This window comes from Schistocerca serialis, chromosome 1, assembly GCF_023864345.2.
Source record: "Schistocerca serialis cubense isolate TAMUIC-IGC-003099 chromosome 1, iqSchSeri2.2, whole genome shotgun sequence".
NCBI lineage: Eukaryota > Metazoa > Arthropoda > Insecta > Orthoptera > Acrididae > Schistocerca > Schistocerca serialis.
In genome coordinates, this window is record NC_064638.1 from 359,377,649 (window position 1) to 359,405,108 (window position 27,460).

General features: G+C 42.1%; 1 protein-coding gene across 1 annotated transcript in view; it reads left to right on the top strand.

The window, feature by feature from the left end:
• LOC126473483 (basic proline-rich protein-like) overlaps positions 1–26,976 on the top strand; it is a 41,069-nt gene extending 14,093 nt beyond the window's left edge. Inside the window, exons 2-3 of the mRNA XM_050100600.1 lie at positions 11,554–12,402; positions 26,902–26,976. Coding sequence (XP_049956557.1) covers positions 11,554–12,402; positions 26,902–26,976 — 924 coding nt within the window. The remainder of the gene's footprint in view (positions 1–11,553; positions 12,403–26,901) is intronic.
• The last annotated feature ends 484 nt before the right edge of the window (positions 26,977–27,460 follow it).

Consider the following 27,460-nt stretch of genomic DNA (forward strand, 5'->3'; position numbering starts at 1 on the left):
ATCCCCCAGGCTGTGGCTAAGCCATGTCTCCGCAGTATCCTTTGTTTCAGGAGTGCTAGTTCTGCAAGGTTCGCAGGAGAGCTTCTGTAAAGTTTGGAACGTAGGAGACGAAATACTGGCAGAAGTAAAGCTGTGAGTACCGGGCGTGAGTCGTGCTTCGGTAGCTCAGTTGGTGGAGCACTTGCCCGCGAAAGGCAAAGGTCCCGAGTTCGAGTCTCGGTCGGGTACACAGTTTTAATCTGCCAGTAAGTTTCATATCAGCGCACACTCCGCTGCAGAGTGAAAATCTCATTCTGGAAACATCCCCCAGGCTGTGGCTAAGCCATGTCTCCGCAGTATCCTTTGTTTCAGGAGTGCTAGTTCTGCAAAGTTCGCAGGAGAGCTTCTGTAAAGTTTGGAACGTAGGAGACGAGATACTGGCAGAAGTAAAGCTCTGAGTACCGGGCGTGAGTCGTGCTTCGGTAGCTCAGTTGGTGGAGCACTTGCCCGCGAAAGCCAAAGGTCGCGAGTTCGAGTCTCGGTCGGGTACACAGTTTTAATCTGCCAGGAATTTTCATATCAGCGCACACTCCGCTGCAGAGTGAAAATCTCATTCTACAGTTCATTTTTGTTTTCGATTCTAATAGAACATTGACAAAATGAATACCCGGACAGTTCCATGTTTGTCAGCTGATAACCTGTATTACATAACTGAGCAGGACCTGAACTGCAGGAACTGTAAGACGAACTTTCGGTAACGGCAATATGGTGGAAATGATTTATTGTTACTTACATTACCTGGCTTTGTATGTAGCCCAACGACACACTAATGAGAGTTACAATGAAGAAATTACTCAAAAGTGTTTTGGAATCTCATTTCTTTCAGAAGTATTCACTCATCAAAGAATTTTTTCTGTGCCTAAAAAAGTTATCATTGAGTTGACGAGAAATCTAGTGACTCTAGTGGACAAGGAAGAGTTGCATGGTATGAATTGTGTAGTTTCGAGCTGTGCATTCAATGTGTAACTTGAGCTTGCTGTGAAGCAAATAAAACAACATTAATACAGGGTGTTTATAAATGAATGTCCGGGTTTTAACGCTTTATAATATTTATTACATTAAACTTACAGTAATAAATGATATGTGAAATGAAAGAGCAAGTCAAACAGTTTTACCAAGATCCTTATAAATGTTCAATGTGAGCACCATTTGTCACACGGCACACATCAAGTCTATAGCCGAGTTCTTCCCAAACGTTGATAAGTGTGTCTTCAGTGATAGTAGCAATATCTGCTTCAATCCGGTTTCTTAATTGATGGAGGTCTGCTGGTAGCGGAGGCACGTACACACGATCCTTGATGAAGCCCCAAAGGAAAAAATCGCATGGCGTTAGGTCGGGTGAACGTGGAGGCCATACAAAGCAAGCCCTGTCACTGGGGCCCTTGCGGCCTATCCAGCGCTTGGGTACAGTGAAGTTCAACCAATTGCGTACTTCGCTATGACAATGAGGTGGCGCACCGTCTTGCTGGGAAATGACGTTCTCTGGCTCATCTTCTTCCAACTGAGGGAAGAGCCATTGCTGTAGTGTATTAAGGTAAGGAGTGCCAGTTACAGTAGGTTCACCAAAAAAGAAAGGCCCATAAACTTTCCGCCAGGATACGGCACAAAAAACAGTCACTTTAGGGGAATCTCGTTGCATTTGTACCACCTCATGAGGATTTTCTGAGCCCCAGATGCGCACATTGTGAGTGTTCACATGTCCACTAAGGTGAAAGGTCGATTCATCACTGAAGACAACATGATCCAGAAAATCTTCATCATGAAACAGGCAGCCATTTGCGAAGTTGGCACATAATCCATGGTCTGCCGGCTTTAGAGCATGTAATAACTGTAAACGGCAAGGACGTAGATGCACACGTTTACTTAAAACTTTCCAAACAGTCGACACAGGAACTTATAATTCACGACTAGCCTTCCGGACTGATTCCTTTGGGCTACGAGTGAACGACTCTCTCACTCGCTGAACAGTCTCTTCACTAACTTTTGGTCGTCCTGTGCTCTTCCCATTACAAAGGCAGCCGGTATCTTCAAATTGATGACACCCTCTACGAATATTATTATCACTTGGAGGATCACAACCGAACTTCAGCCGCAACGCATGTTGCACAGTAACTACAGATTCGGTCTTTGCAAACTGCAAAACACAAAACGCTTTCTGTTCACTAGTCGCCATCTTCGCTACTACCGCTGTCTAGCGGATTGCGGCAGAAACATTGCGCGCTGCGTATCCGCACTGGTGCCAAAACCAACTGAGTTGATCTTTTATTTGACATATCATTTATAACTGTAAGTTTAATGTAATAAATATTATAAAGCGTTAAAACTCCGAATTCATTTATAAACACCCTGTATTTTCCAGTTTAAGGGACATAAAAATTTTAATATATTTCGTGCAATGCAAATGAAGTTTTTCCCAGTTTTGGAGAGAATATTAAGCGCTTTGTCAAGCGGCCATATCATCTTTACAGTGTGGGACGGATTTACACATAAGAGGCGCTTGCATAACGCCCGAATGGCTTGAAAAAATCCGTAAGTATGCAGCTCAATATTTACTACAGAAAGGGCGTTTTAAGTTTTAATTTACCATCGGACATCCATGGGACAAAGCTGAGAAACGAAATCGTCTGTGTTCTCCTCAAAGAAACTACTGCACCATTCGCTTTAATCGACTTAACGGTGATCCTATGTTTGGCTGACCAGCTAGGAATTTGAAACTCGTTCACCCAGGATGCGAGTAGAACGTCGTAAACCTTAAACATTGTGCCAAAATTCTACACGCTAGCCATTTATTAGGATGTATAAAGAAAGAGGTGACAGGGGATTCGAGATCTGAGCGCGTGCATTCGGCGGGCGGCAGTGTGTGGTTGAGCCCACAGGTTGCATCCTAGGCAACTATTCGGCTCTGTTCACCCGGACCCAGATCCCTGTGGAAATCTAACTACAAGTTGACTGCTTGTGAAGTGAGAAAATCCTGCTCTTTTCAGCCACATACGTAGCGAGATCTTCTCCCTGAACGCTGGGACTTTCCACTCTCCTTCTCATGGCGAACATTTTTATTGCTTCCGTAAGTCCATAAAAGAACCTTGTCTTAATTGAGGTCTCTTACTCGATAATAAGTGACTGCCTCCATTCCCATAAGGTAAATACGTTGATTTGTTTGATACTGAGCTCTGCAGCAAATCCTATAAAGAAGAAAATTATGTAATGTTCATCATGCAGATATGAATAAACATTATTTGTCTTTTGTAACTGAATGTTCATAACTGCTTTCAACCTAACACGTTTCACCTATTCGTATTAGTCGTCACCAGTGGTGTGTATAAAAAAAAGGCACAATAGTTTAAATATTTTGTTACGTTTCCTGTCAGCACATTTATGTTATCTCACTATTTACATTAGTGGGTTATGATTTAGCAAATGTGTGGGCACTAGATGGGCACAATATTAGTTTTTCGTTAACCGTATTTCACAATTAGTTTTTTCAATGAAAACAGCCATTTTTCAGTTTTAACACTTTGTTGGTAAAGGAGCAGCAAACTTGTTAATATTTAATGAAGCCTTTTATTAAGAAATCTGTCATAGTTGTAGTATGTATGTCTGGCGACTAGTTTCGAACCAACTTGTTCATTCTCAAGCCTAGCCTACTGAGGCTGCACTGAAAGAGCCTTATATTAATAACGAAAATCAGAATGGTGATAAATGCTTTATGAAATCTTCGCAGATGACAGTCGCAGTCAACAAAGCCTACTTAGCAAGTTAGAATAAAACTCAACGTTCCATTCTGACGTATATAGGCACATGTTGATTGTGATTACGTGTCATGCATATTACTTGACTGCCCCGCTTCGCCGACGCAAGTTGCAACTTTCTGCCGCTAGAGGGCTCCGAATTGCCGAGTGTATCATGACAGTGTGTAACGTAACTATACCGATGCGTGAGAAACAGCATGCTGTAATCGAGTTTCTAATCGAAGAGTTCGTCCACACATGGATCACCTTCTTCTTTAGCACGACAATGACAGTATGAGAACTAAGACTTCTGCAACAGTCCAACGCCTTGGGTTCACTGTCATCGACCATGCTCTATTTTTATGTGTTTCCAAAGCTCAAAGAACATCTTCGAAGACTTCACTTTGAGGGTGATAGAGCGGTACAAGCAAGGTGAAGTTGTACCTGCAAATATTAACAGCATAAAAATATTTTGCTGAATATGCTTTAGAATAGAAAACAGCCAGCCTAGCAGAGCGAACTGAAGGAGAGCATCGTAGATACGGTTTCCATATTAAAAACAAGTGCCGACAGGCTATAAAACCTGTCTGACTGCAGTGATCAGCAATCACTTGCGGCGTAACGTACTCTAATACTTCTTCCACGAGTAGCCACAAATTCTCAAACTACTGATACTTTATCTCAGTGTAACAGCAATTTAAAAGGTTTGCAAGAAAAAGTACGAGTAATTTCACACTGTGTATATTATTGCAACATACTCATTTTTCTATACGAATGGACGGAGTGTAGTCACCACAAATAGTGGGATATTCATGGGCGTTCAACAATGAGAGCAGTCATATCAATTCAGGCATTCACATTTATCGCCTACCAGCACTTACTTTTAACGTACACATCGTATATGAGCGCATCTTCCTTAAGTTTTTGAGCTATGCTAACTGTTCCCTCCATCTAAATTCTGCTATACCGTGTTCGGCTATATAATTTTATTCATTATGTAAGTATAATATGCTACGATTCTCCGAGAGTTTACCATACAAATTAACCCAATTATTCTAGAATAATGGAACAATCAATTTTTCGCAAAACACTTCAGTTACGATATGATCTACATACTAAAATATTACCGGAAGAAAAACCAGACGATAATTATAGTTGGCGGCTCAATGCAGAGTATGGCAGAACAAAATAACGCTGATATTTACATACAGCTATTACACACACTGAGGAAGTGGCTGTATGAACACGATCACACGTGTGAGTGTCACTCAGTGCCACTTCTGTGTTACAGCTACAGGAAGAGCTAGGGATTCTGTGCTTTCGCAGTTCCTTTTCTACAGAGACGGTTTGTCACCTACTGCGAAGCCTTATCAAAGAAGCTTAAGGATTATTTCACCGTAAGGCTGGCGTGATTTCCGGGTACCGACAGGATGCAACGGCAGGGCTGTGTCCCCACGTCACGGTACTGACCGTCCGGTGTATGCTCAGCAGAGGTGTAAGGCAGTTGCACAGACAGCTGCATAGTAGCGAAACACTATTTCGTCCAGACACATGACTCAGAAACCTCCTCTCGTTATCATTCCACACTACCATATAGGATGAAGCAAAATTCGCGCACTCGGATTTCGCAGCGACATTTTTCGCATACTTGCAATACAAAAATGTCACTCACAAAATTTCGCCCTGCGCATATTTCGGGCAGTAAATGGACGTTAAAGATGGGCAATCTGGCAACACTGTACTCACGTGTACGGCAACTACCTGTGTCAGGATATAACAGCAGTGCTCTGCAGTTGGTGCAGTAGATAGTGTTTTGGGTAAGGATGCTGGAGGCCGACAGTTGGATTCTGGGTAGAGGCTTATATATTTTTATTTACTAAAAGTAGTGTGCGTAGTCCTCTTAATCGTCATACAACGTTTACAGTCGGTCTTCTGCAAAACATTTGCAGTTACGTACTACGAACACAGAAATGGAAATGTTTTCATAGAAACTTTTTGCAGTCTTGCACGCGAATCGTTTCACACCACTGCATCTACTAGATTCCAAACGTTTTTGGGTGTATCCTCCATCGATGGTCCCATCGATTAATTATTCTTGCCAAGTTCAGGTCCGTTACATTTTGTTAGGGCTCTACATCACCAGTAGGGCTAGCAACATTCTTTGCAAATAATTTCGGTTGGACAATTGGGGGAGGGTACATAGAAAACAGATTTGGAATCTAGTAGATGCAGTGGCGGAACAATCGTGTCCATGACTTGCAAAAGGCTTCTTTAAATCTGACCAATAAAAAGATTGTATTTTCATTTCTGTGTTCATAGTATGCAATTGCAAACGTTTTGTATAAGATCGACTACAGTCACTATTTTGGATTAAGATGCCAAATACTGTACAAGCAGACTACTTTTAGCAAATAAAAGCAAATAAGCCTCGATCCAGAATCGAACCATCGACCCTCGACCTCTTGCATGCTAACACAGAACGCTATTCTCTGCACCAAGTGCACAGCACAACTGTTTTTGCTGACAGATGTAGTTACTGTACTTGTGATTACAGTGTTGCCAGACTGCCGATCTTTAACGCCCTTTTACTGCCCGAAATATGCGCAGGACGAAATTTTGTGACAGACGTTTTTGTATTGCACGTATTTGAGGAATCGCGTTGCGAAGTCCAAGTGCGCGAATTTTTCTTCAACCTGTATGTCGCTTGTGTGGAAAAATGTTCTCGAACTAGCTAGCACTGGTCTCACTTAGTAAACAGTAAATTAACTGAACACTATACAGCGTACTGTCACTACGCCGTAAGATCATCTAACGAACCAAATTACATTTCATAGCACAGCATTGTATTTCGCGACTTAAAAAGTCTACTTTTTAATGTCATAATATTTAAATACCTCATTTGCGGAATAATATTTTCTGGGGTCGGGTTCTTTGGATGCGAATGATAAAATGAGGTGAAATAAATGGACACAGAAAAGTAATATATTACATTTACTTTATTCCAGTGTCTACGTCTAAGGCGCTGCGGTCATGGACTGTGCGTCTGATCCCTTAGGATAATTTAAGTAGTGTGTAAGTTTAGGGACTGATGACCTTAGCAGTTAAGTCCCATAAGATTTCACACACATTTTTTTTTTTGCCTACGTCTAATGCAAATGTGCCCATTCTGCAACGACGCGTTCTTACTGCAATAACACGAAAACCAAATCGGAAAGTGATCTGTCATCGTCTCAAAAAGGAACAGAAAAATAAACCAGATCCACATCTACATACTATTCAGCACTTTTAAAACGGGGAAATATGTCTCGACGATAGGCGACGCATATACAATGATTGTAAAATAAAATTACGGCAACTAGTACTGTTTAGGACATAATTGTTTTAGGACATAATTGCAAAAAAAAAAAAAAAAAAAAGTTTCAAATGGCTCTGAGCACTATGGGACTTAACTGCTGTAGTCATCAGTCCCCTAGAACTTGGAACTACTTAAACCAAACTAACCTAAGGACATCACACACATCCATGCCCGAGGCAGGATTCGAACCTGCGACCGTAGCAGTCGCGCGGTTCCAGACTGAAGCGCCTAGAACCGCTCGGCCACACCGGCCGGCACATAATTGCACATTTGTAGATAGTGACAATTACTTTATATCCATTTTATTTTCCGTAAGAAGCTGAATAGTAATTAAGTGCTACTAACCGCAAATAATGCGGCTGAGGTGCTGAGATCGTTAGGTCATTCGACAACAGACGCGCTGGGTCCACAGATATCTGGTTTGAATCGTAAAGAGAGAAGAAATTCATCGGACTTTGGGTGGAAAATGATGGAAAGGTATTCTGTGAAATTCGTGATCACGAGACAATAACAATGTCCTGAGACAAATCACACACTTCTTCGCAAGCTCATGATAATATTAAACGTGATTCGTACTTCGTGTTTTCTGCCTGGCAATTCCTTCCTTCTATCTGGTGGAGTAGTCAATAAGTCATAACCATTTTTATTTGTCACTTTCAGTTCTGTAATTACAACAATATATAACAAAACAAACAAATACGAATAAAAATTTAACGTGAAAAAACATGACAGACGGGAAACACATTATTTCAAAATTCCAAACAAACAGTTCCAGTTAATCGGCTGGCTCCTTGCTTGTTCACCCTAGTGTATGCCCGCCGATTAACTCATGTTTAAGTATCTCTAAGTCATATCTTTTTATTTTATTTATAACATTATGTTCTCTAGCTATTCAATGAATATTCCTCGCAAGTTCTATGCTTAGCACCTTCACTTAGTAATTCGTCAGCCGTTGGAATTTGCCTCTGGTTGCGTTTTTTGATACTGTAACAACTAATTCTGATATATCACTAGCAGTGATATTACTTAGGCGATAGATATGCACACTCTTGTCAACTTCATAGGTCAAATCGTGACTTTTAATTCGAATGTGGATAGTTTTTCCCTAAGAACTACGGTGATTTTCATCAATATGAGTTATACAAATTTTTATGTAAAATGAAGACTAGACAAGCATTTTCGTTTGTGCGCCGGATTTTTTATAATGTCTGTTTTTGGTTTTTGGTGATGTTTGAAATACTCTATTGTAACTCTTCTACTTCAAAATAATTCCGATGCTAACCAGTATGTGTACATATTCTGCTTTGTTACGTCTCTTGTGCAGGTAGTCTTATTAACGCTAGTTGTTGCATTTTGTAGGTTTGAAGGAGTTTTACTATTACGCTTCATTTTCTATAATGCCAACTAGTGTTATAGCTTGAAATATACTACGCGTATACCCGTCGTTGGTAACTTGCAGGGGCATGAAGTTTGCCTTAATGAGATGCCGAAATTAGTCGTGTAATTGAAAACATATGGCTGTTTCGTGATTTTTTTGGCAAAAATTCTCAGTGTAAGCCAGCATCCTACACGACTGGCCATTAATATTGCTAGACCACGAAGAAGACGTGCTGCAGACGCGAAATTTAACCGACAGGAAGAAGATGCTGTGATATGCAAATGATTAACTTTACAGAGGATTCACACAAGGTTGGAACCTGTGGCGACACCTACAACGTGCTGACATGAGGAAAATTTCCAACCGATTTCTCATACACAAACAGCAGTTGACCGGCGTTGCCTAGTGAAATGTTATTGTGATGCCTCGTGTGAGGAGGAGAAAAGCGTACCATCACGTTTCCGACTTTGATAAAGGACGGATTGTAGCCTATCGCGATTGTGGTTTATCGTATCGCGACATTGCTGCTCCCGTTGGTCGAGATCCAATGACTGTTAACAGAATATGGAATCGGTGGGTTCAGGAGGGTAATACGGAACGCCGTGCCGGATCCCAACGGCCTCGTATCACTAGCAGTAGAGATGACAGGCATCTTACCCGCATGGCTGTAACGGATCGTGCAGCCACGTCTCGATCCCTGAGTCAACAGATGGGGACGTTTGAAAGACAACAACCATCTACACGAACAGTTCGACGACGTTTGCAGCAGCATGGACTATCAGCTCGGAGACCATGGCTACGGTTACCCTTGACGCTGCATCACAGACAGGAGCGCCTGCGATGGTGTACTCAACGACAAACCTGGGTGCACGAATGGCAAAAAGTGTTTGGCGACATCGCGGTGAACGCACATTGGAAGCGTGTATTCGTCATCGCCATACTGGCGTATCACACGGCGTGATGGTATGGGGTGCCTTGGTTACACGTCTCGGTCACCTCTTGTTCGCATTGACGGCACTTTGAACAGTGGACGTTACGTTTCATATGTGTTACGACCCGTGGCTCTATCCGTCATTCGATACCTGCGACACACTACATTTCAGCAGGATAATGCACGACCGCATGTTGCAATTCCTGTACGGGCCTTTCAGGATAAAGAAAATGTTCTACTGCTGCCCTAGCCAGCACATCCTCCAGATCTCTCACCAATTGAAAACGTCCTGTCAATGGTGGCCAAGTGACTGGTTCGTCACCATACGCCAGTCACTACTCTTGATGAACTGTGGTATCGTGTTGAAGGTGCATGGGCAGCTGTACCTGTACACGCCATCCAAGCTCTGTTTGACTCAATGCCCAGGCGTATAAAGACCGTTATTACAGCCAGAGGTGGTTGTTCTGGGGACTGATTTCTCAAGATCTATGCACCCAGATATCGTGAAAATGTAATCATATGTCATAGTACAGAGTGGCGCAGGGAAACGGGAAATTTCGAAATAACGTTATTTCCATGAATAAATTCATAAAACTAGTAATTTATTAACGAAAGTGAATGTATTCAGTATGCCATTATTCAGTATGTCTTTACAATCAAAATGTCCAAAAGTGTCTCTTTACTTTTTAATGATGACATCGGAAAGATGTGCTCCCATTCGGCGTTCACACTCTAACAGCCTTTTATGAAAACTCTGGAATGCGCGGTGTAGCCAGTCTTGGGGAATGGCAGTGATTTCGTTTTCAATGTTCTCCTTCAGATCATGGATTGTTGCAGGATGTGTACGGTACACCTTGCCTTTAAGATATCCCCACAGGAAGAAGTCGCACACACTAAGATCAGGGGATCTCGCAGGCCATGCAATGTCACCGTTACGTGAAATAATGCGTCTTCCAAACAATTGACGAACTGCTGCCATCGATTGTCGAGCATTGTGTGACGTGGCTCCGTCCTGCTGAAACCACATGTTTTCGACGTTAAGATTAAGCTCGTACAGTCTCGGTGTAAAGAATGTTTGAAGCATTTCAACATATCGAGCGGATGTTACTGTCACTGCACTACCATCCTCACGTTCAAAAAAATAAGGGCCAATAACACCATGACATGATGCAGCACACCATATCGTGACCTTGGCACTATGTAGTGGTCGCTGGTGAAACTCACAAGGATTGTCCTGTGCCCTATAACGAAAATTCTGTTTGTTCACGAATCCGTTCAGGTGGAAATGGCTTCGTCTGATATCCATAAGTTACCAAGGAAATTCGCGTCCTCATTGATTTTAGCCAATATCTGGCTACTAAACTCCATACGTGACGCTGGGTCTCGTTCATGTAAGTGTTGCACAATCTGCAACTTATAGGGATGGAAGTCTAATTCGTACAGTATTCTTTGTAAGCTTAATCCCTAGCGAAGATGCATGCTGTCGAACGGAGCGGCGAGGACTTCTCTCGATTGCAGCTCTAGCAGCTGCAATGTTCTCTGGGGTACGTACCGTTGAAATGCCACCTGGAGGTTTCTTTTTCAAGGCAGACCGTGTTTCTTTAAAATTACGCACCCACGTTGTAATCGCATGAGCAGATGGGACACGTCCATGACGTCCAAGCTGGTAATGCTGTCGAAATGTTCTCTGCGCTGCAGTCGCACTATCACCATTTTTGTAAAACGCTCTCACAGCTACTGCACGTTCCGCACCAGTCCATTTCTCCATGATTACTAAATGACAATGCGTTCACATCAACTGTGAAAAGTTTCGAACATCTGCCGGCGCTACAGTGCCGCCAACTGTAACGTTCAAAATTTCCCGTTCCCCTGCGCCACCCTGTACAATATATTTGTACAATGAATACCCGTTTATCGTCTGCATTTCTTCTTGGTATAGCAATTTTAATGGCCAGTAGTGTACTTTCATAACACGATGCTGGTTCTGATGATGAATCTAATGAGGCGAAACAGACAAACTATTGAAGTCCACCGAACGCGATCAAATCAGTTGTGAATAAACATTAAATTTCAGCAGTGACGTTGCGGAAACGTGTACAATGACATCCCTGTCTGGTTTCAGGGGCAGGCGTATCCGCAACCACTGCCCGCCTACCATGCGGACGATATGGGCATCGGAGGCGAGGACGGATACAGAGCGGCGCAGAGCCCTGTGGGGTTCCCGCCGAACTTCTTCCTGCCTTCGGCGTTTGGCCCAGGCTTGTTCCAGCCGCAGCGGCAGACAGACCCCTTCGGGCTGCCGCCTGGGCAACCACTTCCGCCTCCAGGGCCGCCACCACCACCATCAGCGCCAGCGCAGCCTCAAGCACCGCCCCCACCGCAGTCACCGCCACCGCCGCCTCCACAGCCAGACGGTCCTCCGCCACTGCCACCACTACCGCAGCCCCAGCCTCAGTTCCCACCCGGAGCTCAGTTTCCACCGTTTCCTCAGTGGCCACCGGGAGGGCAGTTCCCGCCGGGAGGCCAGTTCCCACCCAGCCTACCGTTCCCACCGGGAGGCCAGTTCCCACCCAGCCTACCGTTCCCACCTGGAGGCCAGTTCCCACCCAGCCTACCGTTCCCACCGGGAGCCCAGTTCCCACCAGTGATGCCGCAGTTGCCTCCCGGCTGGCCTGCGACGGGGTCTGGGAACCCTCTGTCGGCGGTGCCGATACTGTCGCCGGTCCCGACTGGGTTCGTGCCTCTCGGGTCGGGCCCCGTCCTGCCCATGTCCCTGCCCCCGCAACAGCTGTCGGCGCCGCAGCTCCAACAACAGGCTCCTCAGCCGGCGCCGGGAGCGCGCTCTGTAGGCCCTGACCACGCGGAGCACTCCAGGTCGTCGCACCTCCTGGAGCCGGCGAATCTCTTCAAGACTGCGCGCCACTGGCACCGCCCTCTCACCACGCTCGTGCTGCCGCCGCCCACCACCTACGTCCTCCCTGCGTCGCCGCCGCCGCCACAGCCTCAGCCGCAGCCGCTGCCACTGCCGCAGCCACTGCCACTGCCGCACCGAGGCTGGTGGCAATTCTGGCCATGGTAAGCCCACGCTTAGCTATCCATACTACCCAGGTACTAAGTCTTTTTTCAGCTAATTTTGATCTAGTTCTCCCCTGCTAGCTACTGCAGAGTCTTTTTCGTCTTCTTTAGTGTATCTCTCTTATGAGAGGTTTCAAATGGAGGCTCTCCATTGTGTCCTGTTCTGAGCATCTCCATTCATCAGTTTGTAGCAGGTGATCAAAAAGTCAGTATAAATTTGAAAACTTATTAAACCACGGAATAATGTAGATAGAGAGGTAAAAATTGACACACAGGCTTGGAATGACATGGGGTTTTATTAGAACCACCCATATTGCTAGATGCATGAAAGATCTCTTGCGCGCATCGTTTGGTGATGATGGCGTGCTCAGCCGCCACTTTCGTCATGCTTGGCCTCCCAGGTCCCCAGACCTCAGTCCATGCGATTATTGGCTTTGTGGTTACCTGAAGTCGCAAGTGTATCGTGATCGACCGACATCTCTAGGGATTCGGAAAGACATCATCCGATGCCAATGTCTCGCCGTAAATCCGCACATGCTTTACAGTGCTGTTCACAACATTATTCCTCGACTACAGCTATTGTTGAGGAATGATGGTGGACATATTGAGCATTTCCTGTAAAGAACATCATCTTTGCTTTGTCTTACTTTGTTATGCTAATTATTGCTATTCTGATCAGATGAAGCGCCATATGTCGGACATTTTTTGAACTTTTGTATTTTTTTGGTTCTAATAAACCCCATGTCATTCCAAGCATGTGTGCTAATTTGTACCTCTCTATCTACATTATTGCGTGATTTATTCAGTTTTCAAATTTCTACAACTTTTCGATCACCCGGTATGTTCGTCTCTTGCAATGTCAGTCATTATTTCAGGTCTCTTCCTATTTCATACTTACACTCCTTCCACTTTTCCCTCTATGACTCTTTGCTTTAGACAGTTCCGACGCAGTTATGTGCCAGCCAAAATTTCTTCCTCTGTCTGGTCACTACCAACAATCTTCTTCCTTATTCAAATGAAATTCCTCCAGCTGTACTTAATATTTTTTATTTACTTCGCTACTAGTTTGGGAGTTGCGTCAACGCCATCTTCAGGCCCGTACACTTTGATGAAATCAGTTGTGTGTGGCTCACTCTAGACTGAGCCATACACAAAATGTACAGGCCTGAAGATGGCGTTGACGCAACGCCGAAACTAGTAGCGAAGTAAATAAAAAATCTTAAGTACAGCTGGAGGAATTTCATTGTAATAAAAATTGTACCAGCTGTGGCCCACCTTGATCCAGTTTAAATATGGATGTACGAAGAATCTGCCTTCTTTCTCTATTTTCTTCATTCGTAAATAAAAAATCTTAAGTACAGCTGGAGGAATTTCATTTTAATAAAAATTATACCAACTGTGGCCTACCTTGATCCAGTTTAAATATGGATGTACGAAGAATCTGCCTTCTTTCTCTATTTTCTTCGTTACTTCTTCATTCTTAGGTCCATCAGTCCACTACACCTTAAGCATTTTTTCCCATTACCAAATTTCAGAACTTTATAAATATCTTTCTTCTTTCTTTTTAACTGTTCATGTTTCACTGCTGTATAGCACAACACTCCAGATGTAACGTTTAGTAAATCTTTTCCTTTCCTCTATCGGAATTCTTCTACATGATAGTAACTGCTTCAATTTTTCAAATGTTCACTTTCCCATAGATATTCTCCTTATTTCATCTGTAAAGCTTCTACTCCGCATCAATAAACTTCCCTGGTACAGAAATGATTACCTACTTTGCGTCTAGGAATATGTTAACTGCAATTTCCTTCTTGCTTATTCTCATCAGTTTTGTCTTTCTTTTATTTATCTTCATTTCATACTCTTTGCAATGCTCTTCAACATCTTCTGTAGCTCCTCTTCTGACTACCGCAGCACAGCTTGATCATTCGCGTATTTTACAGTCTTTATCCTTTCTCCTCCAATTACAGTGCTTCTTGAATGGTTATGGGCTTACGTATCAGCTCTTCTCCGTATATGCTGAACAGATTCTCTGACAGTGAGCACCCTTGCCTTACACCTTTTCCAATGATCATCTCTTCCGTATCCTCATTCCCTATTTTAACTGTCACTTTTTTCTTTGTACACATCTCCTTTATTAACCCTCTATCTTTCCAGTCTATATCTATACCTTTTAAAATGCTCAGCGATATAATTCCGTTAACTCTATCGAAAGCCTCCTCCCAATCGATAAAATAAATATACACCTCTTTGTTCATTTCCACCATTCTTTCTCCAATCATCCTAAGACAATCTAATAGCATCTCTTGTTCCTCTATTCCACGTACCAATTTTAAAAATCTTGAGGACTGACGTAATCCAAGAATGTTTTCAAAAATTCTCAGCCACAGAATGAAGTAATGTTACATTTTATGTAAAAATTCGCTTACATGTCGACCTAATTTTCTTACAGGTGTAAGAAAACTCCTCTCGCTATATTTTGAATGTTTATCTATTGGTCGTAAATTTAGTCATAGGAATCAAAAATTATTTGCACAACCTAGACAGACTGCCTGAGGGAAACACACGACTTTCTTGTAAATTTTTTAAACCATATATTTAAGCCTCAGGCCACAAGCGGTACCATTATCTGCTCCATATCATTACCAAGTCATCACCAGATTATTCGATTGCGTTAATAGTAACAATTTACTACGTAATGTATTGAATTCATCTAACAGTGACGTGGTAATAAGAGGAAAATGTTAATGATACCACCTTTGGGACCTATGGCTGAAATATACAGGGTGTCTCAGGACGAATGGTCAATAGTCATGGACATAACAGGAACGACCATTCGAAGCAAAAATGTCTAGTAAACATGGGCTCTAAAACGCATTCCTTAAGAGCTGGCCGGACGGGGTGGCCAAGCGTTTCTAGGCGCTACAGCTGGAACCGCGCGACAGCTACGATCGCAGGTTCGAATCCTGCCTCGGGCATGGATGTGTGTGATGTCCTTAGGTTAGGTAGGTTTAAGCAGTTCTAACTTATAGGGGACTGATGACGTCAGAAGTCAAGTCCCATAGTGCTCAGGGCCATTTGAACCTTAAGAGCTATGAGCACTTCTTCATGAAATAAATCTCTTCCACTGCAAGGTCTTTGTTTCTATACTTCGGGAAATGGTAGTATGGATCAAAAAAAGAAAACAATTCCAGCAATCTTCGGCTTTAAAATGCAGACCTTAAATGCTTTGAGAACTTGTTCATCTTCGCTAGTGTGAAATAAATCTGTTCTACTGAACAAGTGCTCAGAGCTCTTAAGATGTACATTTTAGAGCCCATATCTACTACTCTTTTTTTGCTTCGAATCATCGTTCCCGTCATATCCCTAAATACTGGTGACCCCTTCCGGGACAATCTGTATAATTAAAGAAAGGAAATTCCTTAGTTGGAGGTGAAAAGGTACGAACAGGTGAAGAAAAGAAGCCTGTGAGATCACCAATCCCCACGTCCTTTCTTCGATCGTTTGATATGCTTGCAGCACTATTCATTATAATTTAATAAATAATAAAATGTACTGATTTGCACTTAATAATTAATAGGAAGTACTTTAAATTATAGTAACTATTTCCTAGATGAAAACATCGACCTATCAATATATTTCACTTTGCACTCTTTGTCATTGTCGTCTTTACAACACCATTCTTCTCTGAAATATACCGCATCAAAATAATTGAAGCTTAAATCGATCACCGTTTAGGATAATTAACGTTTCTTATCATGTGTGCGCGAATGCTTATATTTAACAATTGTGACACAGGAATACGACATAACTTCCTTCATAATTTCACATTGCGTTACCTTCCTTTGAATTCTTTACTATCCTTCTTTTCAACGCACTTTCACTTCTCAAGTTTCGTTGACATTAATCTCGCTCCTAATAAGCACAATACTCAACACAACTTCGTTTCATCGCTCTTCGCGCCACGGTACCAAAGCCAACTCTCGGTTCCTACACTGCGACTCCTTGAAAACGCACGCTCACTCAGCTCGACAATTCGCATTGTCGACACGACAGTATCTAATGAATGTCAGTCTCCCAAAGAACTCTGCATCACAGTCGATATGGTACCATTACGTAATCAAGGTATACTTGTCCAGCATTTTCAAATGGTTCAAATAGCTCTAAGCACTATGGGACTTAATATCTGAGGTCATCTGTCCCCTAGACTTGGAACTATTTAAACCTAAATAATCTAAGGACATCACACACATTCATGCCCGAGGCAGGATTGTAACCTGCGACCGTACAGCAGCGTGGCTCCGGACTGAAGCGCCTACAACCGCTCGGCCACAGCGCCCGGACCAGCATTTTCGCACCTAGAAGATTCCAAACTTTAGTTAGTACTGTGAAACACCTGATAAATATCGGTAAACAGCTGCAGTAATCTCTCCCTTGGACTCAGAAAGTTTTCTAGTCACAAACTGCTTTACCTGTGGGACCAAGTGGGAATTAGAGAGAGCCAGCCTCGTGAATAACTTGGCGTTCCAACAATTTCCACTTGAAACCCTTCAGCTTTCGCATAGTCAAAGCGCCTTCGTGGCAGAAATATTATAGACTAAGGGTGATTCAATTTCTCAGATAATGTAGGCGTCTTCCCATATCTTCCCTTAAGCGGCTTTTTGACGTTGGCAAAATGAACAATTCAAGACAGGTGTTGTCGAAGCCACCATGAAATCGTTAATGAGTACCACAGTGAGAATTATACAACATTTAAAGAAAATTTTAATGCTTGTACAAATTACTTTTCAATGAGATCATCAGTATTAACAACATTTAAACAGTGAAAACATCAATAATATTCAGTCATAATTCAAGGAGTTGAAACAAACACAGTCTTTCATTAATCAGATGTTGACAGTGCACCAACTTGAGCTTTGCCCAGATGTCGCTCGGTCCCTTCATTCAGTTTAGGTTAGGTTCTGTAAAACACACATGGGGCACAATTTAAAACAACAAAGATCCAAGGTGCCAACAACCAGCATGAATCACAGCAAAAATATATCATAATGCTTTTTCCACCTTAAAATGTGACACAGTAATCTTAAAAATAACCTTGGTAATTTAACACATGAGTATTTAGAAGAAAACAGGCACTTTAAAAGATAAACCTGTCGTAATAATTTTATCATATTGGTCTTTAAAATGAAGCACACAATGTAACAAAAATTCGTTTTGTGGTAAACATTGGTTTGGTGCATGAGTTCGTATCCCTTCTTTCATTAAGTTTAATAAACACAAGAGATAAGCGTAACAGAGACATTAGTCATCGATAAGATATTCTCCTTCGCTACTTACAACAGTCTGCCATTTCTGGGGTAACTTTCCGATTCCGCGACTGTAGAAATCACTCGTCGAGCCATGTTCGGATCACATTTTCGTCCGGAAAGAAAGTCCCTTGAAGGTTGTTTGGCAGAGAGCGGGAAAGGTGAAAATCTGAGTGCACTAGATAAAGTGAATAAGGCGCATGCGGAATGACTCCCCAATCCAACTCTTGTATAGTGTTTTTTGTCAGTCTAGCAGGATGCGAGTGGGCGTTATCGTGGAGTACCGTCACTTCAGGCAGTCTTCTTGGTCGTTGTTCTTCGACTGCGTCTGCAAGACGTCTCAGTTGTTGACAGGTAATGTCAGCAGTGATGACGACACCTCGGGGAAGCAATCTATAGTATACCAGGCCGTCGCTTTTCCATCAGATGCATAATGTTATCTCTTGTGGATGCGCCCACGTCTTTGTACAGGCAGTTGCTACTTCGTTTGGGCTCGACCATTCCTTTGTTTTTCTTATATTAGCGTAAAGACACCATTTCTCTGTACCAGTAGCGACACAGGATGGGAATGGTCGGTGATGTTCACGAGCCAACTGATGGCGAACAAGCAAAAGGCACATATGGCCACCCGCTGATCTTTGTGTTTTTCTTTTAACATGCTGTACCCGTACACCCGATTTTTGTACCTTCCCCATTGCATGCAAATGTCGCACGATGGGAATGATCACAGTTCATCACATCTGCCAGTTCTAGAGTTCACTGACGGGGATCCTTGTGGATTAAAGCTTTTAAACGATCTCCATCAAACATCGAAGTCTTCCAGAACGTAGATGGTCACTAATGTCAAAATGATCCTCCTTAAAACGAGAAAGTCATTTTTTTGCCGTGCGCTTTCCAATGGCATTATCCGCATAAACACCGAAAATGTTTCTGGCTGCCTCCGCTGCTGTCACCCCACTATTGAACTCAAACACAAGAATATGTCGGAAATGTTCCGATTTCTCTACTTGGCTCTCCATTTTCTAGCGTCCGCAGCTTCACTCACAATCTCCAAATGACAAATGACCATAGTTAAACTCAAATAGCAACAGTGAACTACATTTGAAAAATGACACTCGAAAGATAAACCCATAGAAACTGGAATACCACCATGCACAACAAAAACGCTACGAAGTTATGCACCGACCTAATAAGACAGAATTAAGACTTCTATCAAAACAACCAACACTAAATCTAAATTCTGTTTTTGCTTTTTTCAAGTAGTCTTAAATAATTCATGAATGTACTGGTAACTCGGAACGCTGTTGTACATTGGGGACTAAAGCCAATATGAGGATCGCTAATCAAGCTGGAGACCACTACACGCGAGAAGACAAATTAAACCCCTGTAACAAAGCCTCGATCAAAGAACAAGGGTTTTCGTGAATCAGAATCAGCACTTAAATCATACGTAACCAGAAGGTGCTCACTGCTTATATTGTGACGGGTTGTCACAAATTAATTCGGTTATAAACAGATGATAAATGACATGACTACTGCGCCCTTAAAATGTAAGAATTTAAATATTAGAACTCGAGGCACTGTTCAATATAAACTCTTTCTTGCAGCACTGAGATTAGATTAGATTACATGAATTATCCATTCCATAGACCCACAAAAGCGGGGATCCTCCTGGGTGTGCAAAATGTCACATAAACACATTACAAAAATGTAATTAGAAAAACTTGAGTTTCATTAATTTTAATGATCCTCAGTCAATAAACAGTAAAGTTATGTACATGAATTAAATTTAAACTTCTAATATTTACAGGTTTAATACCTATATCTGCTTTCATTAAATCCATCATTCATACATTTGCTAATTTCTTGGCTATTACAACCAAGTATTGTCAAAAATTATAGTAAGTTATTCAATTCAGTGATCCTCAGTTAAGATCAGTCAGATTATGTACAAGACTTAAAATTAAACTTCCACTATTTACAGACATAAGACTTACATCTGCTTTCCATACATCCATCATTCACACAGTGGGTAGTTACTTCGCTGTTACAACCAAGTATTGTCAAACATTAAAGTATAATAAATTTTCATTACAATGGTCTACTCCACTTGTTGAGAAACTCTTGGATGGAATAGAAGGAGTTGGCCACCAAAAATTCTTTTAAATTATATTTAAACTGTGTCTTGTCTGAAACTAATCTCTTAATGGTTGCTGCTAACTTATTGAAAATATGCGTTGCTGAATACTGGACTCCTTTCTGGACAAGAGTAAGTGATTTTAAATCTTTATGTATATTGTTCTTATTCCTAGTATTGATACTGTGTACTAAGCAGTTAGGTGGAAAAACAGATTTATTATTTACAACAAACTTCATTAAGGAATAAATATACTGAGAAGCTGTGGTTAATATGCCCAATTCCTTGAATAGGTTTCGACATGTGTTCTCGGATTTACACTACTCATTACTCAACTACTGTTCAAAGACCAAGTTCAAGGACTTGCAGAGTCTAAATGGTAGTATCTAACTCTGTTGTCGCCAGACACAGCACCCTTCTCGCTACTTGCGATGTACTAGACGTTGACTGGGACGTAGCTTGTCATAGAACTGACCTCGTGTCCTTGTTTCCGCCTATTTCAAGACAGGCGACGATGGTGGCACGGAGAACTATGGGCGTGTCTTGCTACTTCCATCTCACTGTTGTGGCCAGCGATGCTCCGATAGCAAGGAGCATCTTTGTCGATAGAAGGCGCCAGCGCTGCGCCTATCGACTAAGCACTGTTTTTCTTCCTGCTCCAGTCCTATGATGTATAGTAAATACTGGCAGCTCATCATCCGATATCCAAAGCAACAGAAATAAGAAACATGCTAACTCTGAAATTACAAACCTGCGGCAATTAAATCAGAGAGAGGCAGTAATTTTCCAGATTTGAAAAGAACCTCTCCACAGTTAAGGGTCACCTCCCCATTTATAACACGATGAACCGCGCCTCAGTCTCAGTGAGCAAACCTAAACATTGACACAGGATAGTGGGCGACTGCATTTAAATCAGCTCAGTTACAAAGGACAGGGAGGTCTAATGAGCGGCTGGTACCGGTTCTAACGGATGCACCGCTCACCCATTACTGGTTTAGAGAAACCGTAGAAAACCCATATCTTGATGACCGGACAGGAAAATGACTCTTTCTTCTCCGGAATATGAGGCGAGTGTATTAAACAAAGCACCGCCACTCACTTGGATATTGTAGGCAAACTAATCACTTGCAAGAATCTCTTTTACATCCCACCAACCGCTGGACTTAATCTTCAATATGTGTTTAACACTTTTTTAAAGAAGAGTTGCTTTCTCCTAACCAGTTTTTGTAACTATTCCGATTCTGATGTGCACTCATGCTTCTACGTCTCACCCACAGCAGCAAGCTGGCGCAGAAAACCAGTTGGTTTATTTTTAAAACGTCCCTAACACTTCTGAGAACAATTTCCACTTTTGATTTTGAGCAAATTTTACCAAATGTGGCACACATCTTGCACAAAGATTTTTCACAGATATAGTTTCAAGTAAAGTATACTCCGGGTAGCTCATATACTTATGGCATTAACTGTTTCATAAACGTTTACTGCCAGATGGTTCAACATCATATTGAACACATTTTAGAATTTTTCATCAGTGATTGCAATCTTCGCGTGTCCTTTATCTGGATAATTTTCACGAGAAGTAATGCCAACTTTCAGTTAAACTACCTTTCCCTTAATCGTTTAAAGTGAAGGAGCAACACCATCAACTTTTGATGATTTTTGCTGGCGAGAAACCGGCCAAAAAGTGGAACTTTATGAAAACGTAGTATTCTAGTTTATCCACGAACACGCAGAGACGGCAGTTTTACGAAACTGAATTAACAAAACTGTTTCGTAAATCAAGGTGGCACTTGACTTCCAATATTAACTACCATCTGCCAACTTAACAAAAACAAAATGTCCTTGGGATCAACACTACCTCTACCAGTTCACAAGTCTCGTAAGATCCGCCTCGATAGTCGAGTGGTCGCCGGCGCGGTAGCTCAGCGTGATCGGTCAGAGGGCTGCGTGCTCTCTGTAATAAAAAACTGAGTCAAGGAATCAACGATCAACTTGAACGGATGTCCTTTGACGTCCACCCAGACCAAACGCAACGAACTATATCGAACAAAATGAGAAAAAAAAAGATGGTTAGGGCTGGGGCTCCTACGCCAGAGGTTTCTAGTCCGATTCCTCCTCCGGAACATTATTTTTGCCGGCACGGCAACTCAGCGTGTTCGGTCAAGGGTTAGCTGCCCTCTGTAGTAAAAAAAAAAAAAAAACTGAGTTAATGGATCAACAACGAACTGAAACGGGTGTCTTCCGACGTCCACCCCGAGCTGGTACAACGAACGAAAAAACGAACAAAATGAGATTTAAAAAAAAATGGTCAGTGCGACAGAATGCCATGCAAAGGGTCCGGGTTCAATTCCCGCCTGGGTAGGAGATTTTCTCCGCTCATGGACTGGATGTTGTGTTGTCTTCATCGTTACCTCATCTCCATCGTTACGCAAGTCGTTGATGTGGCGTCAACTAAAAAGACTTGCATCAGGCGACCGGTCTACCCGACGATAGGCTCTAGCCACACGACATTTCAATCTCGTAAGACTTCCATTTCTCAAAGTATGAGAAGTTTTAGGATCAGTCTTTCATGTAAATTCACACTCATACAATGTGGTGGTCATACAGTGAGCTCGAAACTTCTGAACCTACACTCAGATTTCATATCACGAAGATGACAATCTTGATTAATTATGTCTATCTATCTTGTCCCTTCGAGGTCATAGACTTCTGAAACGTAAAGAAGTCGGATGGTGCATGGATACGAGGGTTCTGAAGTCGACGCAAGTGGCGTGTATCGTCTGGAAGAATTTGATTTTATCCACAGACTGTTTTGTGGAGAGATCACATTGTCAAAACCATGTTCCATTAGCGACATCATTCTTCAGGATATGTTGACATAAAAAAGCGAATTCAATAAGGTTCGGCGATATTGTCACCCGTTGCTCCAGGACTGAGAAATGCAAGATTCTGCAGATATCAGAATAGTTACATATCGGCTGTAACCAGACAGCTCCTTCTCAAAGCATGTAATGCGCTGTTATCGTCTTCGAGTATAACACACCTGTCTTCCGACGGCTACTGGCAAGAAGTTTTTTATCGTACGTGTTTTCCATGGACTGAACTGGCTTTGATGAACCTTTTTCTCTCGGAAAGTAAAATTTTATGTTGTGACGCCTTTCTTTTCGCAGCTAAACACCAACACCCCTGTCAATCCCTGCTGCGATAATTAAGGAGTGAAAAGAAATCCATAAGAAGAGAAACGTTCTGAAACAACGCGCACTTGTAGAGGTAGCAATCACAAATGTGTTGCATATAGATGCTGCCTCTAGCACACCTAGAAAAATGTGAATGACCACAATGGACCGAGCGAGGTGGCGCAGTAGTTAGCACACTGGACTCGCTTTCGGGAGGATGACTGTTCAAACCGGCTTCCGACCATCCTAATTTAGGTTTTCCGTGATTTCCCTAAATCGCTTCAGTCAAATGCTGGGATGGTTCCTTTGAAAGGGTATGGCCGACTTCTTTCCCCATCCTTTCCTAATCCGACGGGACCGATGATCTCGCTGTTTGCTCTCCTCCTCAAAATCAACCAACCAACAACGACATTCACAATTGAAGTGTTCCAAAAATGTATGCATTATTCATGAATTACGAAATCGTGTACCTACCTTACACGTTGTATTGTATCTAGTGAAAACTAACTACACTGCTCGTATACATATGACGAGAACTTCCGGGCGCTAGAAAATGGAGAGAAAAGTAGAGATATCGGAACATTTCCGACATATTCTCATGTTTGAGTTCAATAGAGGGGTGACAGTAGCGGAGGCAGCCAGAAATATTTGCGCCGTTTATGTGGATAATGCCATTGGACAGAGCACAACAAGAAAATGGTTTTCTCATTTTAAGGAGAATCATTTTGACGTTAGTGACTGTCCACGTTCAGGAAGACCTTCGGGGTTTGATGGAGATTGTTTAAACGCATTACCCACAATGATCCACCGTCAGTGTACTCTAGAACTGGCAGATGTGTTGAACTGTGATCATTCCCGTATGATGTATTCGTTCCCTTGAAGCTGTTTGAAGCATGGCGGTCCTTGAACAATGGTCACTGTTACACAGGTTAATGATTATTTTGGTTCACCGTGTATATGGAGAAAAACTATACTTCCCGTTCACGTGTATTGGTGCGTCAGAAGCTTGTATTACGACGTTTACGTCAAGATAACGAACACCAAAGTGTCTTCGAACAACCAGCTGGTTATATCAATATGATGCTAAGATCGCACATTTTTGAGCACGAGTCAGTTTTCATCCACAATACTGATCAAATGCGTCCAGTGGTGTAAAGACTATTTTTTGCCGAACTAGATACTAAGGCCAACCCATTCGTTGTGTATTTACTCACGACCGACACAAAGTGTTTCAATATAACAAGAACAGAAACATTACTTACAAATTTATAAGAACAAATCTCTTTGTCACCCACTTTAATGCGATCTAGATATTTTTGACCACATTTGCCAAGGAATAATTGCTGTAATACACAAAGTGATATGAAGAAAGAGCAGTAGGGAAGTGTTGGACGAGATATAAACTCAGCACCGTGGAATATCTAGTGTAGTGGTGCCCTTCTGTGGCAACAAACTGCGTGTAACATTGCAAACTAGAGCATAGCATGAGGAAGCAGCATTTATTTTAAGTCGTTTCCCTCTTTTTCCACTATCTCGAAATCCAGAGCAGACTATCCGACTAATGAAACGCATTTCCGCCGCCCATAAACTGGAGCATACAGATAAAGAATGCCGATTACGTGTTCTAACTACACGAACATATCGTCAGATGGCTAATGGATGTCGACCGTATCTGATGGAAACGTTTCATGGAACAATATAAATGTTTCAAGGAAATTCGTTTTCCAGAAACTGGGTGAAGTGAACATAACCCAGAGCGATTGCAACAAAATGTTCATAATGGTTCACTTTCGCTTTTCATGAACTGTGTCTCTGATACGGGTTGAATTTTGTAATTTTATAGTGCAACGTCGATTATTGACCATCTTTCACAGTACAACTGCAATATTCCTTACCTATTGTTTGCATATATTACGGCTTCTTTATTGGTATCTTTGGATTTCATTGAACACTCGCTAGTGGCTCACGTAAAGGGCATATAATAGTCGTTGGCGTTACTGGATGTCTACATTTACATCTAAATCGGTTCTCCGCGAGTCACCTGACGGTGGGTGGTGGAGGGTACTTCTGGCAGAACTAACTGATCCCCTCCTCAGTGTTCCACTCGCAACGGAGCACTAGCGGAAGTGGGCAAAGAATAAGGAAGTAACTGGTTGTTCATTGTTCTTAAAATCACCGTAACTTTCCTTTTTAGTAATTTAGAAAAACGACGAGAAACTTATCTCATGTACATGAAGATGGTGTCTGTTCTTCTGTCCCTTCATACAGATAACGCTTACCGGCCCATGATTTTCTTCAGTGGGGATGCTCTCACATTGCCCGAACTCTTATGGGAATCGGTAGATTGACTGCCTCGAGTAATGAGAATAGTGGGCAGGGGCACTACAAATGTAGTGTGTGGGCAGAAAGTTGGAAATGTGGGTCTCACGGGGAGCGTGTTAGAGATAAGTCCCTGCATTCGCACTATACTCCCTGTCCATGATGGCTGAGTCGGATAGAGTGTCTGCCATGTAAGCAGATCACGGGTTCGAGTCCCAGTCAGGGCACACATTTTCAACTGTTCCCGTTGATATTTATCAACGCCTGTAAGCAGCTAATGATCTGGTTTTCATTGTAATTTCTTTATCTCATGTAGTCCAAACATTGTTCTTTCAAAACACGAGTCGTTTTCTTAAACCACATCACCATTTCGCTTGGTGTCGCGTATGGTGAAAGATTGCCCCTTGACAAATTGACAAATGATTTTTTTTTAGTACAATATACAGGGTGTTAGAGATATATGTGTATATATTTTTTTAGTAACTGAGGATAGTATACTGAACAACATTACATCAGTATTTACTTCTTCTGAAGACTAATAATTATAGCTATTGCGAGTAGTAAGCGTTTAGGTTGGTTAGTACCTCCAAGTGCACGTGACATAGGCGAGACGTCAGCGCTTATTTTCCTCTTGGCAGCACGTGTGGACACGAGGACGCAAAATAGAAATCTATACTGACAGATGTAATGCACTTCTCGGCGCAGCTAAATACGCAGAGAAAACATCAGGTAGTACATTATATGATTTGTCTGTGGTAAGAGCGTTACACGCAGAGAAGAAAACAACTAACCCACCGACGTGGTATTAAGGGAGCAATTATCACAATATCTGTACGTACACCCCTAACATTCTATATATAGAGCTATGTGACATATGTCTTCTTATAGTTAAATTCTATGCCGCAGCACTTTTAATTCTGAGTGTAATGGTAAATGAAGAAGTAAGCAGTTCGTTGGGTGATTATGTTTATGTCGCTCGGCCGGCGTGGCCGAGCGGTTCTAGGCGCTACAGTCTGGAACCGCCCAAATTTGTGATCCCTTGATGCCTCAGAACATGTCCTACCAACCGATCCCTTCTTCTAGTCAAGTTGTGCCACAAACTCTTCTTCTCCCCAATCCTACTCAATACCTCCTCGGAACCGCGGGACTGCTACGGTCGCAGGTTCGAATCCTGCCTCGGACATGGATGTGTGTGACGTCCTTAGGTTAGTTAGGTTTAAATAGTTCTAAGTTCTAGGGGACTGATGACCACAGCAGTTAAGTCCCATAGTGCTCAGAGCCATTTGAACCATTTTCTATGTCGCTCAACGAGAAAAAATGTTACGACTCTGTTACTTCTTTGCTACAGTTGATAAGCACAATGTTTTCGGCAGTCAGTTGATAATTTTCTTTAAACAATAACACTTTTGAAACTTTCCGACAGATTTGTAGTTAAGATAATACAATTTATGTTTCAGGTACCCATGGATATTCGTGCAACATCTACCCTATGGAGCAGTGGAGGCGTGAGCGCTGTAAATACTTTCATTTAGATCAACATATGTACAGTTTTCACAATAAAACATTCATCTCCCTCAAAAACCATAGTTAAGGCATGTGGCTGTTTATTTATGATATGTATTATCGCGTAATGTACAGCACCTCCAATCCTATTATTCCTTACACAGCAATATTTCTGGAGAATTTTAGTTGCGCCTGCATTCTATTAAATTTAAGGCTCTTTTTTTTCTCTCCCAATTGAAATCATTCTGACATTGATAATATATACGCATATTAATCGAAGAACGTCTTCTATATCCTGATTTCGGAATGTTTATGTTTGAAACATTTCGTCCTTAATGATTTAATATGAAATATTCTAGACACTAAGGAGATATTGTGATGTGTGAATTGAAGAGCAAAATTCTCTCTTTCAGCTACACAACGTATCAGATATTCAACCAGCTGTACATGAACATGAATTTATGATCCAGTTTTATGCAATTACGATGCTAGGATCACAAACTAGCAAACCAT